Source organism: Cucumis melo, chromosome 5 (assembly GCF_025177605.1).
Source record: "Cucumis melo cultivar AY chromosome 5, USDA_Cmelo_AY_1.0, whole genome shotgun sequence".
NCBI lineage: Eukaryota > Viridiplantae > Streptophyta > Magnoliopsida > Cucurbitales > Cucurbitaceae > Cucumis > Cucumis melo.
The window spans coordinates 19,255,369-19,271,990 of record NC_066861.1 but is presented as its reverse complement, the minus strand read 5'-3'; the positions used below and the strand labels follow the sequence as shown (position 1 = coordinate 19,271,990).

The window sequence follows — 16,622 nt, the reverse complement described above, 5'->3', positions numbered from 1 at the left end:
GCTTGAAGCTAACAACCAAAGAACTCCAAGCTAACAACCAACAAAACCGGCTGAACAAAATTACCAACCAGGCCTTACTTTCAGAGGTTTGGGTTGAAGGAATAAGAGGGTATTTCACAACAAATCCTACATTTGGTCGGACTTCGTAGATTTAGCCACCTCTTAGGCTCAACATGGTGCTTATCCAATGTCTTCACAAATTACTACATATGGGATATTTGCTTAATTGAAATGCTTTCATCTCTTCGATCTAATTACGGCATTTGTAATCTAAGTCATATTTATTGTTTTTATTTGTAGTTTCTGGAAACTTGTATCTCTTCTCGTTAGAAGAATTTCCTTTATGGATATGACGAGGTGCTATGGTTGTGTCAAATATCTTGGTGCGCTTGTTGATCCCTTCAACCTATGATTGCTTTTAATTTTTACGTTTCATTGTAATTTGAGCTTCATTAGCCTCTTTTCGTTTTATCAATAAAAACCTCTGTTTTTGTTTAAAAAAAAAAGAGGACTAACATAATTAAATAGAAAGCCCAAAACCCTACATCAAATATTCATACCCATCGAACAAAACCCATGATCCAAAGGAAACGTATTATCCTCCCCATCTTGTTATGCTTATTTAGCAACAGAAATCCCTTTGATGTGTCTGCTTGCGAATTATTATTCGACATCTTTTCATATTCCCTTTGCTTCTTTATTAAACAAGAGCAAACAAGGGAACAAGCTAGATTTAAGATCTTTTTGACTAGAAGTCTCTGGCTAGATTCCCCTGAACCTCTTGTATTCCATGAGGTTTTGGTGCAATGTTTATATTTACATTTTCAAGTGTGGGGTTCTATTTTTTTGGTTAGAGTTGAGGCCTAGGGAGCACCGACACTTCATTTTAGATGAAGTGTGTCCGACATTGGCACTTGCATGACATGTGCAGACACGTGTCTGACACGCAAAATTGTGTGTCTGACTTTTTTGTTATCTTTTTAAATCTGACACTCGGGGACACACTTGAGACACACTCTGAATGACCTCCTCTCTTCTCCTTGCCGTATGACTACCGCTCTAACTCCTCCTTGGATGACTGCTGCTCATCTCCTCGCCAGATGACCGCTGTTCATCATCCATGTTGGCTTCCTCTTTCTGCTGCTTTCTCAGAAGCCAACCCCACCAATATTCCTCCTTGCTCAAATGCGGACCTCTACGCCGATGACTATGGTTTCACTTGCATTTTTGTTTTTTTTTTTTCTGTGTCCGTGGGTCTTGAAAGGAAGGGGAAAGGCAGAATTAGGGTTAGGGTTTTTTTTCTTTTAGATGTGCCACTGGGCCTCATTTACATCTGTTTTATGATGTGGCCGTGGGTTGTTTTTCTTAGATGGGATCTTCATTTTTTTTTTCTTTCTTTCAAATGCCTTTTTCCTTTTTCTTTATTAATTTTTACAAAAAAAGGTTAATTTTAATAATTAACAAAAAACTAAATATTAATTATTTTTAATACTTAATAGAAAACTAGTATTTTAAATTAATAAAGACATTATTTTTAATAACAGTATTGTTAAATATATACATATATATAATTAAGAAAAATAACGCGTCCCCAATGTGTCGTGTTCTACTTCTTTAGAAATTGGGGTACTGCCGTATCGTGTTGCTTGTTGGTGTCCGTGCTTCAGATTGAGGCTGATGGTTTTGATACATTCTTACATTATAACTTTTCACCTGTTTAGTGATTTTTTAAGTTTTATTTTATTTTTAAAACATAGCTCCCGTTTTCATTTAAAGATTAAAACTTGAATGGTTTTTTTCTTGTTTGATGTTTTTGACGGAAGAATTTTCCCCTTTTAGGTTATATTGAACCTGTGATGGTGATCCTTCATGAACAGGAACTTACCTGGGCTGGTCGTGTTTCTTGGAAGCATCACACGTGTATGATTTCTGCACTAAGTATTAGCACAACATTGAAGCAACATCCTCTAATATGGTCCGCCAATGTAAGTATAAAGTTGGATAAGTCTTCCTAGGACTCTCAAAAAGTTCACTAACTTAAACTGTACAGATGTATCATTTTTGTCAAATAATATATTGCATTTAAATTTTCTCCTTAATCAGTATATTTGTTGAGTAAACCCTTAGTTTTATTGAGGGTTGAAATTACAAATATAGCATTTTTTTTTGTCAAATTATAGCTTAAATCACATAAGAAATACAAAAAAAAAAACACATGGGAAGAAATATAAGAAGTTTACATGGGCTAAAAAAGTCCGGTAATCAAAATAATAATGAAGTCATAATGAAACTGAAAACAGGGACTAAAAACACGAGTCCTACATAAACTGACAATAAAAGATCCACCGAAGGTAGGACATAACATCGACGTGGAGGGAATATGAAAGCCTGCCAATTCACCATGATTTCTTGCAAGGAGTAATCTTGAAAGGCTTTGGATAAGGAACATCAGAATGTAGCACTCAAATGGGCAAATTCATAGCGATCCATCCAACATGAAGTCTTATCGTGGAAAACCCTCTTATTTCTTTCAAACCATAACTCCACTAACAAGGCCTTGACTGTATTACACCAGAGCAAGTAAGCTTGGGCTGGACCAACAAGTATTTGGAGCACATTATTCTTACGGTCATTATCAAAAACCCAACAGAGATTAAAGGTATGGAAGAGCCGGCTCCAACATTTAACTGCATAAACACATTCGAATAATTGGTGCTGGAGATCCTCCTGGCTTCTAAGACAAAGAGGACATATATGAGGTGAAATATAGTGAATGGGAAGCTTTCTTTGCATGACTGATGCACAATTCAAGCTGCCAAACAACATGATCCATGTCGACGATAGCCCTTCGACTACTAATGTAGTGTCTACTCATTGGGTCTTGAATTAGGGAATATAATTTCATTTTTCCTTACGGAAAGGAGGAAGATACTTTATATACGGACTCAGGAAAGTATCTGAGTACTTGAGCATTCAATTAATATTATATTGAATGAATAATTGGCTTTTTTTTTTTAATTTCAATCTTAAGAAAAGAACTGATTTCTTTTCGATAAGCTCTAACCACGCATGTAATAGGCCATCCCATCTTCCGATTGTCTCTATGAAACAATCGGGGGGACAGTAAAGATTAGATCAAATGAGAAAGGAATAATAGTAGGGTTATGTGATAGATACTATCTTGATTCTCTATTTTGAGACTTTTTACTTAATGTAATGAAATGCAGGACAACAAAAGAAAGACTAGGTCTTATTATTCCTACATGTTACTAACATTTGTATATCCATTCTCCTCGGACTTTTTGATTTCCATAGACTTCTTTGTAGTGAATTATCAACAGGTGAAGCCAAGGAGAGGTGATTGACCAAAGATTTAACAGAGAACGAACCACTTGCCTCGAGAGACCATGGTCTTTTGTCTATAGTAAGCCTTGTTCCTTCCGTAGGGCCTTGTTCCTCCCTCCTTTCCCCACCTCCCCACTTAGTAAACTTGATTGCCGACTCATAGCTGCTCTAGCTTCGACCACAACGTTCGCGCAACTTTTGTCTCAGCAAGTCTAAGAAATGGAAGTGAAGAGTTGTAGAGTTAATGAAGTTATTTTTTGCATGGAAGCCAGCAAGCCTCTTGTTTTCTCTAATTCGCAACTAATTTGGTTTGTGGAAAATATCTCGTATTTGACTATGACTTTTTTATCAAGTTATTTTGTAAGGAATGGAAGAGATGGTTCTGGTGTAACATAATTGTCCAAGATCAATACCTCATCGGGTTGGCTAATGAGATGCGTAGTTTGGCCTTCCTCAAGGCATAGATTCTTTATTCACGTTCCAATGGGAGCTTCAACCAAGGGTTCCAATGGGAGCTTCAACCAAGGGGTGACAAACTTCTGCTGATATGCTTTGGGAGTTCTAAATTTGAAGGATGATTATGTTTCGCTTCCTATCCTAAGAAGAGCGCTGACATTTTATGAACTTCCAAAAAAAGGATTCAACTTTGTCGGTATTGTGAGTAAAGTGAGGCATGCAAGCTACCCTGTTCTACCTTTAGAAAAACAAAGCTTGATCGGTCAAGAGGATTTCACTTGAAAATCAACCCCTGTTTTAAGACCCGCTAAACAAAGTAAGTTGCAGTATTGGGTTCAAAAGAAATTTGAAGTATTTGAAGAAGATTTTAGCAATCTTTGGATTGTATCAAGACATTTTGAATTCGATAAGTGGTATGAGATTTCTAACACGTTAAAGCTCTACTTGTGGTACTCACCAAAACTTGTGGAGGAATATTTCAAGAGAGATCCTTTCTTTTATTCATTTGGTTTGTAGTGCGATGGGGGAGGGTAGAGATACATATTTTTAGGAAGATCATTGGGTAGGGAAGAGTCCTATTTGTTCATTGTTCCTTTGTCTAATTGATTTGAGAAGAATAATAACTTCTTATTTCACTCATTAGGCAACCTAGGGAGTAACAAACTAGGAGAAAAATCTACAAAATAATCAGTTACCTAAAAAACCTAGATACATAAACAAAATATCTACATTTTCGTGCCTCTTCTGGGTTTGGACTACTTTGGCATGATAGCTTTGAGATCGCTGGTTGCATTTTCTTGCTAATCTCTAGATTTGAATGTTTTCCTTTTGAGAGAGTTGTTTCGTTATGCTTTGTATTTAGATCTGTTCGTTTTGGTTCTGTTTTAGCTTCGTTTTTTCTGTTGGATTTTGCCTTAGCTTGTTCTTTGCGATTGTTTGTTTTGATAGTTTTTTCCCTTGTATTGGTTGAGATCATCTTTAGGCAGTTTGGTTGTTTTTGTCCTTTCTTATTTTGCTCTTAGTATAATTCTCTTGTACTTTGAGCATTAGTCTTATTTTCCATTATTAATAAGAGACTTGTTCCCATTTCAAAAAAAAAAAAAAAAAGGAAAGAAAACTACAAGATAATAGTTACCTAAAAAACCTTGATACATAAACACAATTCTATACATTTGGACCATTTGTTTGCTCATAAAAATCATTTTTTATGACTTTCTTGTGTGGTCTGGGAGCTCTTGTTCTTTTTCTTCCGAGTTTTGTGGGCTCTTTCCTACTGGGAAACGACGAAAGTGGTCGCTATTCTTTCTTTACTTGAGGGTCATCCCTTTAGGTGTGGGAGAAGAGATGTGATGATATGGAGCCTTGACCCTTTGGAGGGTTTCCTCCTCGTGTAATTTGGTTGATCTTTCTCCCCTAGGTTTATCGATTTTTTTGGTGTTATAGAGTTTTAAAATTCCTTGGAAAGTGAGGTTTTTTACTTGCCAAGTTTTACATGGCCATGCTAACATGATGGATTGGCTTAAGAAGTTTCCCTCGCTGCTACTTTTTGTTGTATTCTTTGTTGAAAGATGGAGAAACATGGATTGTATTATTTGGCATTGTGAGTTTTCCGGTTGAGTTTAGGATTCTTTCTATCTGACGTTTGGGATCATGGTTGCTCGTAATAGAGATGTTTGTGCGATGATTGGGGGCTTTCTTCTTAACCTGCTTTGTGGTGAGAAGGGTCATTTTTCTACGTCTTGCAGGAGTGTGAACTATTGTTTTGGGTTTTGCTGGTCAAGTGGAGCAGTTAAGTGTTTGAAAGGTGTCGAGAGGGACCCTAGGGAGGTTTAGTCCCTCATTTGTTTTCATGTTTCTTTTGTGGGCTTTGGTTTCGAAGACTCTCTGTAACTATTCTATAGGTGTTATTCTATAGGTGTTATTTTGCATGAGTGTTTGAAATGATTAATGTTTGATCAAGATGGTCAATCAAAAAGTTTCGTAAAATGATTAATGTTTGATCAAGATGGTCAATATTCAATTGCAACTTGACAACATCCATGGTTTTGGTGAGGTGAGGGGGTTTTAATTACTTACACGCTACTATTAATCTTTCTTTTCTTAGAACCCTTGCAGTCGACACTAATTTTCTTTCAATTGCTTTTTCCTTTTTCCTCTGTATGATATAGAACCTCCCTCATGATGCTTACAAGCTGCTTGCGGTGCCATCGCCAATCGGTGGTGTACTTGTCATCAGTGCAAATAGTATACATTATAACAGTCAGGTAGCAATCATTTTCTGTTCACGTACTTTTTAGTGAACAAAGTATTTGTCTTCTGCCCAAAAAAAGAGCTGAAGTAATTTTTTGTGTGAGTGGCCTTGTCCTATATGGGTTTCTCCAGTTTACATTTTGATTACTTACTCTCGAGTTTTGTCATACTTGTGTCAATCTAATGTGCTGGTTCTCTATTTCAGTCAGCTTCATGCATGTTGGCTTTGAACAATTATGCTGTTTCTGCCGATAGCAGGTACCGTTCCTCTTTCATTTCCATTTTTTGTTTATTTATCTGTTTTTTTCATTTATTTTTACATGAACATTTGCAACCTCTTCTCCTCCTTGAAATTGGAAAGAAACATATTGTCTGTCTAATAGCATTTATCAGTTTTTAGTTTGGTATTCATGCCGGGATATCTGACATTATGTGAATCATTCTTTTTTATTTGAATAATATGTTACATGCCTATATAAGATAATAACTAGAATGCAAAACAATTTTGGCATTTAGTTCATTAACACTGGATAATGTACCCATTGAACTGAACATTTTTTTTTTGACATACAACGAAGATCTGATGGTAGTGCATGAAAATATTCATCATTCAAATGCAGAAATGATGGGTTATAATCATCACGCCTACCTGTTGAACTGAATATTGTTATTTTTTCTTGAATGTTTGAGATATTTAGGGTTGATGAGTTTTTTCTATATCAGTCATGGTCTTTGGAAATTCATATCCCAACATGGACCTCATTTCCTCCATTTGGTTTTTTACGTTACGAATGACATTCACATTTCTTTTATGGAATTGTTGGTGTGCAGAGCCCTCCATTTGGTTTCTTTCACCTGTTTATCTCATGGACTCTATCTTCTTGTTCTTTCATTGCATCCATGGATTCCTTTCTTCTTGGAGTGGTGTGCAATATAATGCCTTTTTGTGGGCCATTTCATCTTCTTTGTTTTTTTGCTTTTTTTTTTGGTCTAGCCTTTTCATCTCTTGATTTTTGCTCTGTCACAAACTTATGGTTTCATCATAATTCAGTCAAGATATGCCTAGATCAAATTTCAATGTGGAATTGGACGCTGCCAATGCTACGTGGTTGGTAAATGATGTGGCCTTGCTGTCAACCAAGACTGGGGAGCTATTATTGCTGGCACTTGTTTATGATGGACGGTGAGCACTTCCATTTTTCATGATGCTCATATATTTTCCATTTCATAGCTTCACCATCATAATTGTCTGCTTCTCTCATGCTAACATTTTGAGGATGGAATAATACTCTGATTTGCAGGGTTGTGCAAAGACTTGATCTTTCAAAGTCTAAAGCTTCAGTACTTGCATCGGTTAGTTTGATGCTACTTTATCCTACTATTTTAGTTTCTAGTTTGATTAAAAAACGAGGTTTATGTATGACTATATAAATTCTCTTTTATTATCGATAGGGAACTTTACAGAATATTGAAACTGATCTTTGTGTACATCTTGTTGAAATGATATGTAGGGTATCGCATCAATTGGAAATTCATTATTTTTTCTGGGCAGTCGATTGGGAGATAGTTTACTTGTGCAGTTTAGTTGTGGAGTGGGATCCTCAGGATTGGCATCCAATTTAAAGGACGAGGTTTGTTGGGATCCATAAACTTACTTTTGTTGCTTACCTTGCACACTTCTAGTTAATGTTGTTTCCTTGTATTTTGGTGAGTCTTTGTGAAAGTGTTGATATTGTTAGAATTAGTGGGCTTAAGCCCAAGGGTAGATTTGCCCTAATATTCTTTCCTTTTTTACAATAAGCTCTTGTTGTCTATTTATTTTTCCCTATTATATCTTTTGTGATGATTAGAAAATAATAAGAAAACAATATTTTGGTTTTTCTTCCTGCACTAGGGCTTCTACGTAAACTTGCGTGTTAGCTTTTGTCATTATTTTCGATATGGTATCAGAGCGAATAATGACGAAACCCTAGACGACACAACTCTTAAAGGAACCCATGCAGAGGAAGCCATTATTGACAGAACCATAGTATTCAAGGTGTCGTTGCCGTCGCTGTGGATGCAAGGATAGCCACTGCCATGGAGGACTTCTTTTGTAGGCTTTAGACAGCTCTGACGAACCCCCACCTTCAGTCGTTGCACGAAACCCTCATGCCGCAACCTTTTAAAGTCCACGCGTCGCTAGATCTTCAATGAAGCTCCCATACGTGTTGCCGAATAGCACTTAAAACATGCGCCGTCATGAGCCTTCTTCTGTGCCAACATAGCACTCAGAGGTCCCCCATGAGCCTTCTTCTGCAGTTGCACGTGCCGAGAAGTGAAGTTTACCTTAAGCTGTAACACCCTATTGTCCGTGCGCCGTCGATTGTTGCCCACGTGTCGCTGCAGCCCTTAACCTCTTCATATCTGCAACCGAACCACTATTTTCCTCACCACCCTATACCGGATAACTATTAAGGTGCTGTGATCTCCATGCCCATTGGGCATTTGGAGTGGAAAATCTCCCCTCTATAACATTACTCCATTAATAAGTGCATACATTCTCCCTCCTCGTAGTCTTTCTTTAGAATTACAACATTTTGATGGCTAGACATCGAGATGTTATTTCAATCTCAAGCTTAACATTGCACATATCATCGATTATCATCAATCTATGTTGGACCCGCAAGCCAACATCTCATCATCCTATCAGAAACATGATTGAATGACACCAAATTGTCCCCAACCTAATCGTTTCCCCGAAATGTTTCGAACTTTTAGATTTTCAACTTGTGTAGTTTCTAAAATTGTTTCCCTGAGGCTTGAAACTTTGAAATAGTGGTGCTACATACCATTTAACTGAATCATCTGAACATTTTATATCTTATCTGCCATGTGCTGGCATGGATTGCAGATGGGTCCTTTGTTCCTATGCAAGGGTCATATTTCCCCTTTAGGGTCTCATTTTACAGAATGTGTTACATGTGCGTAAGATATCTTACAATTTACTATCTATTAGTAAGACTTAGGGAATTTCAAGTACTTCCTTGGGATGGAGATGGCACAATTGAGGGAAGAGATCTCTATTTCACAAAGGAAATATACTCTTGACTTGTTAAAGGAAACATGTATGACTGGATGCAGACCTATCGATACCCTTATGGAATTCAATGAAAACTGGGAAAGCTGATTTATCTATCTCACACAAGACTAGATATCTTCTATACAGTTAGCACTGTTTGTCAGTTTATGCAAGCACCCTATGAAGAACACAGGGAAGCTGTGAATCACATTTTGAGATACTTGGAAACTATTCTAGGTACAGGTTTGATGTTTCGAAAAACTGACAGAAAATGTATTGAGGCAATACCGACTCTGATTGTGCAAGATCAGTTACTGACAGAAACTCCACTTTAGGATACTGTACCTTTGTGTGAGGTAATCTTGTTATTTGGAGGAGTTAGAAGAAGAGTGTTGTCGCTAGGAGTAGTGTTGAAGCCAAATTCAGAGCTATGAAGAAAGTTATTTATGAAGAGATTTAGCTGTAGAAAGTTTTGTCTGATCTTCACAAAGAATGTGAGTTACCGATGAAGCTCTTATGTGACAATAAAGCTGCTATAAGCATAGCCAATAACCGAGTTCAACATGACAGAACAAAACATGTGGAGATAGACAGACATTTTATAAAGGAGAAACTTGACAATGGCAATATCTATATCTCGTATATTCCTTCTAGTCAACAAATCGCCGATGTCCTCACAAAAGGGTTACTCTGGCATAGCTTTGACTATTGTGTTAGCAAGTTGGGCCTCATTGACACCTATGCTCCAACTTGAGAGGGAGTGTTGGAAATTAAGGGTTAGTGGAGTGTTTATAGCACCAAGGGTATTTGTGTAAGTTATTGTACCCTAGTTTTATTTCCTTTTTGTTGGGGCTTATTATTGCCTATATATATATTCTCCCCCCTTGTACTCTTTTGATTATTGAAAATGATAAAAGTGGCTTCTATCGTGGTTTTTTCTCATTGTACTAAGGTTTTCCACGTAAATCTTGTCTTCTTATTTTCAATACTAGTATTTTAAATAATTAATAAAAACACTGTTTTTAATAATAGTATTGTTTTTATAAAAACATTATGTATGTATGTATGAATGTATACATATATTGTAATTTAAATAGATAACGTGTCTCCAACATGACGTGTCCTACCTTTTCGGAAATTGGACATATGGTCATGTCACATATCACGTGTTGATGTTAGTGTCAATGTCTGTGCTTCCTAGATGAGGGTGCCTGGGGTGCTAACTTAGTTGATGATATTTATCAGTAAAACAGTTTAAAGTCTTACCTGGATAAGTTGAATTGATGGGAGATAATGAAGTTTTATTTGATTTTCCTTTCATTGTGAACAAAGAAATTTATTTACTGATAAATTTTTGAAGTCGATAAGTTCGTTATCATAATTAGAAATTTTCTTTTCATGAACGTTTCAAGTGCCATGCATATTAATAATTTGTACACTTTATAGGGTGGAGATATTGAAGTTGATGCTCATACAGCCAAGCGGATGCGTAGGTCATCTTCTGATGCTCTACAAGATATGGTTGGAGGAGATGAGCTATCGTTGTATGGTTCGGCTGCAAATAATACAGAGTCTGCTCAGGTTTTATCATCGACTATGTGAACAATTTTCAATCTCTCTTAACCTTTTTTCACTTATTTCATTTTTCTTTTACTTATATGCATTAATCTCTTTTCATCATTTCAATAAAATGTTCTATTCTCTCTCTCTAAAAAATCTTTTACATATATGGATAAATCATAAGAGTAACGACAGTACTTTACTGATTAGAGAGAATGCAGAGGCGCTTAGAAATTCTGAAAGAAGTCCAAGAGTTGGTATTGGTTTGGCTTGCAAAATCCTTTTCATAACGTGTCCATTAATGTCGTAGCACAATCGAAGGCAAAAGCCCAAAAAATGGTGTCCATTGTGTCCAAAACGGTTTCGTTAATAATCAGTCAAAGTACTATGGAAGGCAAAAGCCTAAAGAAAGGTGTTCAATTGACAATTTCATCACCTTTGATTGTTGCTTGTGATGTTTTAGGTGTCATCTTGGTTGAGTTGTTTAGTTGAGTTGTCTGCGTCTGCTTGTTTCAGTTTCAGTCTGGGCTATATTTTTTTTCCTTCGGTCCTTTTTGCTCTTATTTGCACTTAGTATAATTCTTTTGTACTTTAAGCATTAGTCTCGTTTATTTTTTGAAAAATTAGACAAGCTTCTTCATTAATAATATAAATAGACAATATTGTCTTGGGTACAATGAAGATACAAGATCTAAGCCATTAAGGATTAGTAAATGCACCCAGACATTTCAACTAGGTTGATACCCCATAATGGAAGTACAAAATAACAAGGGCAACTAGGAGTGAAAAAATACAACATTCAAAGAAGACTACAAGAAGCATAATATTATCTAATCAAAGATACACTCGGGCCGGTTAAAGGCTAATGTTTTGGATGGAGTAGGCTTCAAAAGCTTTAGCTAAGGAGCAGCAAGAGGATGTGTTGATTTTAGGACATTCCAATCTAATCATCCAATCAGAGGCCTTGTTTTGAAAAGTTCTTTGATTTTGTTCAAACCAAATTTTTGAAAGAAGGGCCAATCTTGATTTTTCTTTAAAATTGGGGCTGATTAGTAGCTGCTATACATTTTTCTTGAATCCAGAGTCAAAAGTCCAACTGATGTTGAAACATCCTAAGAGGTCAAGCCAACAATTCTCTGTGAAGGAACACTTGAGAAATAGATGCAGTAAAACTTCAGAATTCTGCAGACACATAGGACAAACGTTTGGAGATAAGCTATGAGAGGGGAGTTTTAGTTTTACACCCGAGGAATAGTTCAAAAGCCCATCAGCATTATCCATACTAAAATGTTGACCCTTCTTGGAGTTTTGGACTTTCATATAACCGAATGTAAATGCTTTCCAATGGGGGAAGGAAAAGATAGATGTTTAATGAAGGATTTAACGGATTCCAGTATTCTCTAATTTCCAAACTCTTTTGTTAGGGCATGTCAAGGGCCTTTTATTTGATATGCAGCTAACGAGTGCTTGGGAATCATCTACTTCTTGTTCCTTCAATTGTCTCTTGAGATTTAATGTCCAAGAAGCTGCAGACGAATCCCGATAATCCCAAACTGTCCCACTTTGATTCGATGAGAGTCTTGACAGCCTTGAAAAGGATTCCTTGAGTGGAACTAAATCAACCCAAGGGTCAAGCCAAAAGGTTTTTCTTAAGCTGTTGCCAAGATTAAAAATGGCCAAAGAATCTCCTTGTTTCCAACTTCTTGATATGCTAATCCACGGAGTGTGAAGGCTGCAAGAAACGTTTCCTTTTGTATGCCTGTTGAATATACTTTCTCCATATATACTCTTAACTACTTGCACCCAAAGGGAGTTTTCTTCATTGATTTTTCCACCCCCATTTAGATAGGAGAGCCAGATTTTTATCTTTTAGGCCTCCTATTCCTAGCTCCCCATGCTCTTGCATTCAAGTCTCCAAGTTCCAATTTACTAGATGAATGGTGGACTGCTCTGTCGAACGGTCATGGTTTCTTGAATTAAAACAAATCCCTCTTGGTTTCTTGAATTAAAACCAAGTCTAGACTAATTATTTGCAAATATCTTCTTCATCCCAATCTGGTATGAACACAATCAACAATATTTCACGACAAGGCAAGGGGATGGGTTGATACTGTGGACACTGCAAAAAGGAATGCTGCAGCTTGGTGTCCTTTAAATAGGGAATTTAAGGAGTATTCCATCTAGGATTTATGTTTCAATTGGGGCCTGATATTCCTGCACTTCTCCAAAGCTCAAGACTTGCATTTTTGGTTATTTTCTTCTAATTGATGACCTCCTATTCAGTTTTGTTTAGCTATAGGAGTTTATTAGTTGGGGGTCTTTTTTGATACTGTGTTATTTCCCCCGTGTTCTTTCTTCGCTTTCTGTTTTGTATTTGCTTTTCTTGGCTGTTTTCTGGTTTATTTGGTACTTATATGTTCTCTTTAATGTTTTTGTGGGATATGATGATGGTGCTAAGGGGGTGCAACCTAGTTAAGATGTCCGGATGGGCGTCCTAATCCTCTCTTTTTAGGCTTCTCTATTATTATCATTGTATAATTCTCTTCTATTTTGAGTTAATAAAGAAGCTTGTCTCCATTTCAAAAAAAGATATCTTCTTCCTCCCAATCGTTTTGATTCATCTCCTAGCCCTCTTAAATTCCACGAGGGTATCTTCATGCTAGTTGTCTGTATGTCAGGCATCAGTTTTCAACCCACCAGCAATTCACAATCTTCCACCATTGATAAGTGCTGAGGAATTATCTTCTTGTTAATAGGCTGGATTGAGTAACCTTCTGCTTTATCTTTTAGAGGGTTTTTTTCTGCCTTAAAGAGTTGATGTAGGCCACTGTCATCATTATCATTTAAGAATTTTTCCCCGTGTATTTTCAGCTCCTAGTGTATCTAGATTATCACTACTGGCGCTGGCTATTGAGTCTCTGTCTGATTCATAATTATCCTTTGGCTTTTCTTTAGTGGTTTATTTCAATATTCCTTGCATAAATGGTACACATGAATCATTGATTCTGAAGTTCAAGTAAGAAAGTGGGCTCGATTTAGATTTAGAGGTGACTGACCTGTTTGGCTGATTTTCGGGGATTTGGGCTTTAATGTAGCAAACTTTAAGTATATCTGAGTTCAGTACGGCAGTCCAAGAATTTTTAAAAGATGTCTTCTTTCTGATGAATTGTTTCAGGAAGAGTCTGGAGAATCTGATTTTCTTTTTTGACTTTATCACTCTCCTTGAGGAAGAAGAGGAGAATGCTAGTGAAGGAATCAATGATGCATTATTCCAGGGATTTTCGGCTTGACTTTTGGCCTCCATTTCAGTTGATAAGTTATGGGCTTGACTGTCCATGTGTGTTTAACAGATGGCCTCTATTTCAATTATTGCCTTGCGGGTGCTGTTCTTCTCATGCACAAAATTTAGTGGTTTGAATAGTGGGCGCCGTTCTGCATTGTTAGGATCGAGGTATGGGTGGCAGACTTCATGCTGTGCTTTTTTGGTAGAAAATTGTGGCCTCTCCTTTTTCTGGTGTCCGAAATGAGACCTTGAAGGAGTTTCAGATTTGGAGTTTTTTTGAATTTTTTAACGTCTGTTTAACAAAGTTAACACCTGGCTGAGAATGAGTTTCTGAAAGTTGGGCCTCCCCTGGTTTTGATAATTGCTTGGTGTTCCAGTGAGTCTCCAAAGGATGCTGAGCTTGAGTCTAGTTTTTATTTTCGGGAGGATGAGAAGAAAATCTTTTCTTACTTGGAATGAATCTTGAAGGGAGAAGAAAATCGAACTTAGACCCCAATGATTTTCCTTCTATCCCTTCATCTATCATCACTTGATTTAATCTAACGATGTCCTATGGATTTGAAAAATCTTGAAATATTTCAATGTTTGCCCGAACGAATCCTCATAGATTCTCCTGTACTTGTATTTTAGCCTCTGAAATATTATTGAGAATGAGAGTTTTCGTTGCAATATTTTCAAAGCCTCTGAAGTGAACTCCAATTGATTCAAATGTTTGTCTGCACCGGTAGTCTAGTGGTAAATTTTTTTATTGAAATCCAACCTCCATAGCCCTTCACAAAATTGGTATACTATGAAACCATTTGTTCCATTTTTCGATCTTTAAGTGAAAATCACCAAACTCTTGCCATTTACCTGAGTTATCAGTGAGCTCACTTAAAGGTATACGACTTATCTCAATCAATGCATTATCAAAAAATAAGGGATTAGTGATAACATTTGAGTTGAAGTATAAATGAAACAGTCCTATTTCCTGCCATCTCCCAGGACTCTCTATGAAATCCTCCCGTGTTCCTTGGTCCAATTTGATGAAAGCACAATCATCAAATGAAGGGTTGATTTGAAGAATTAATTATCTATAAAACAGGTAGACAAATCTCTCACCCTAGCTATCATAGCTCTAGGTCATTTCCACTCCATGTTCTGGTTAACTTATTTTTCTAGTCGTAAATTATTTGTCTAGCATCTCTCACACGAGAGACCAAACACGTGTAGTACAATGTAGGTGTCACTGAAACAGACTGCTTAATATCATGCTTGAGACCGTGTCTATCGTTTCAGATTCTCTTTATATATGTAATTTTTAAAAGTTTGTTTTCTTTGAACATTTCTGTATCCATTCACTGTTTCAATCCAATGATTAATTCTTATATTGTTAAAAGTACGTGAGTTAGTTTCTCTAGTGAATCATTACCAAGAAAATAAATTTACATTGTTTTGCTCAGAATATTATAGTCATATTTGAATTCTTGCTGCTTTGCTTTCTGACATCAGGTCCTTTTCATGCACGCAGAAAAATTTTTCTTTTGCTGTTAGAGATTCATTGATCAATATTGGACCTCTGAAGGATTTCTCCTACGGTCTAAGAATTAACGCAGATCCCAATGCTACTGGAATAGCCAAACAAAGCAATTATGAACTCGTTAGTAACCTAATAACCATGTGAGTTTTAGTATTTAGTTGAAGTAGATGCATAATTTCTCGTCTTTGATAATTTATAGGTTTGTTGTTCGGGTCATGGTAAGAATGGGGCATTATGCATTCTTCGCCAGTCAATTCGCCCTGAAATGATTACTGAGGTATATTATTGTGATGATTGTAATGCTTCATTAGGGTTCTCTATTTACGAGCACTTTTCTGGATTTCCTATTCAGGACGTGTGTTTAAACTGGAATGATATTATCTTTTCACCTTAAAATTGTTGTATCTTTTATTTTTCACTCGCCTTTCGTTTGGATATTGGTTTCTGTGTATCTCTAATATCCGCCTATTACATTAATTCAATGAAAAATTGTATCCTTTGAAAGAAAAGGACAGAGTAAGCAGAATTTTTATGGCATTTAATGGTATAACTTGTCCGGTCCTTTGGTCCTTTGTAGTAATGTTAAAAACTTCGGTTTCTGTTTCAATAGTTTGCAAATGATGCCAGTCCTATGACCGAACCATTGTTATCAGTTATTTTTTCTTTTATATTTGTCAGTGTCTGAGCCAGCTTACTCGCACCTTAAGTAATCTTACGGGACAACCTACCTGACCTACAACATTTTTGTTGGTTGATTGTTGTGAACAATAATTCAATTGGTGAAAATGAAATCAACCGTATAAATCCTTGAAAAGAAAGTCCTGATTATCTGCTAATCTTTTCTTGGTCTGTTGACAAGCTGGCTTGACCTATTATGATTGTAGTCACCATATGCGACATTTTTATACGTCCGTTTATGGGATTTTCAGGTTGAACTGCCAGGTTGTAAAGGCATTTGGACTGTTTACCACAAAAATACTCGTGGTAGTATTGCTGATTCTTCTAGAATGGTTCCTGATGACGATGAATATCATGCATATTTGATAATAAGCCTTGAGGCTCGCACAATGGTAATTTATATTTTTCTCCTCCTTAATTTTAAAGAAAAAACTGCACAAGTTGGGACTTGAAATATGGACCTGGAACTA

General features: G+C 36.5%; 1 protein-coding gene across 4 annotated transcripts in view; it reads left to right on the top strand.

The window, feature by feature from the left end:
* The window catches only part of LOC103485885 (cleavage and polyadenylation specificity factor subunit 1), a 50,806-nt gene that overhangs the window by 6,574 nt on the left and 27,610 nt on the right, over positions 1 to 16,622 (top strand). For 2 of the 4 annotated variants that reach the window (XM_008443628.3, XM_017044023.2), the window contains exons 5-14: positions 1,840 to 1,985; positions 5,970 to 6,065; positions 6,257 to 6,309; positions 7,103 to 7,234; positions 7,353 to 7,404; positions 7,563 to 7,682; positions 10,559 to 10,693; positions 15,466 to 15,594; positions 15,674 to 15,751; positions 16,404 to 16,544. In XM_008443628.3, coding sequence (XP_008441850.2) covers positions 1,840 to 1,985; positions 5,970 to 6,065; positions 6,257 to 6,309; positions 7,103 to 7,234; positions 7,353 to 7,404; positions 7,563 to 7,682; positions 10,559 to 10,693; positions 15,466 to 15,594; positions 15,674 to 15,751; positions 16,404 to 16,544 — 1,082 coding nt within the window. Of the gene's footprint in view, positions 1 to 300; positions 384 to 1,839; positions 1,986 to 5,969; positions 6,066 to 6,256; positions 6,310 to 7,102; positions 7,235 to 7,352; positions 7,405 to 7,562; positions 7,683 to 10,558; positions 10,694 to 15,465; positions 15,595 to 15,673; positions 15,752 to 16,403; positions 16,545 to 16,622 lie in introns of all 4 variants that reach the window. The other 2 variants (XM_051085472.1, XM_051085473.1) reach the window with 2 other exon arrangements.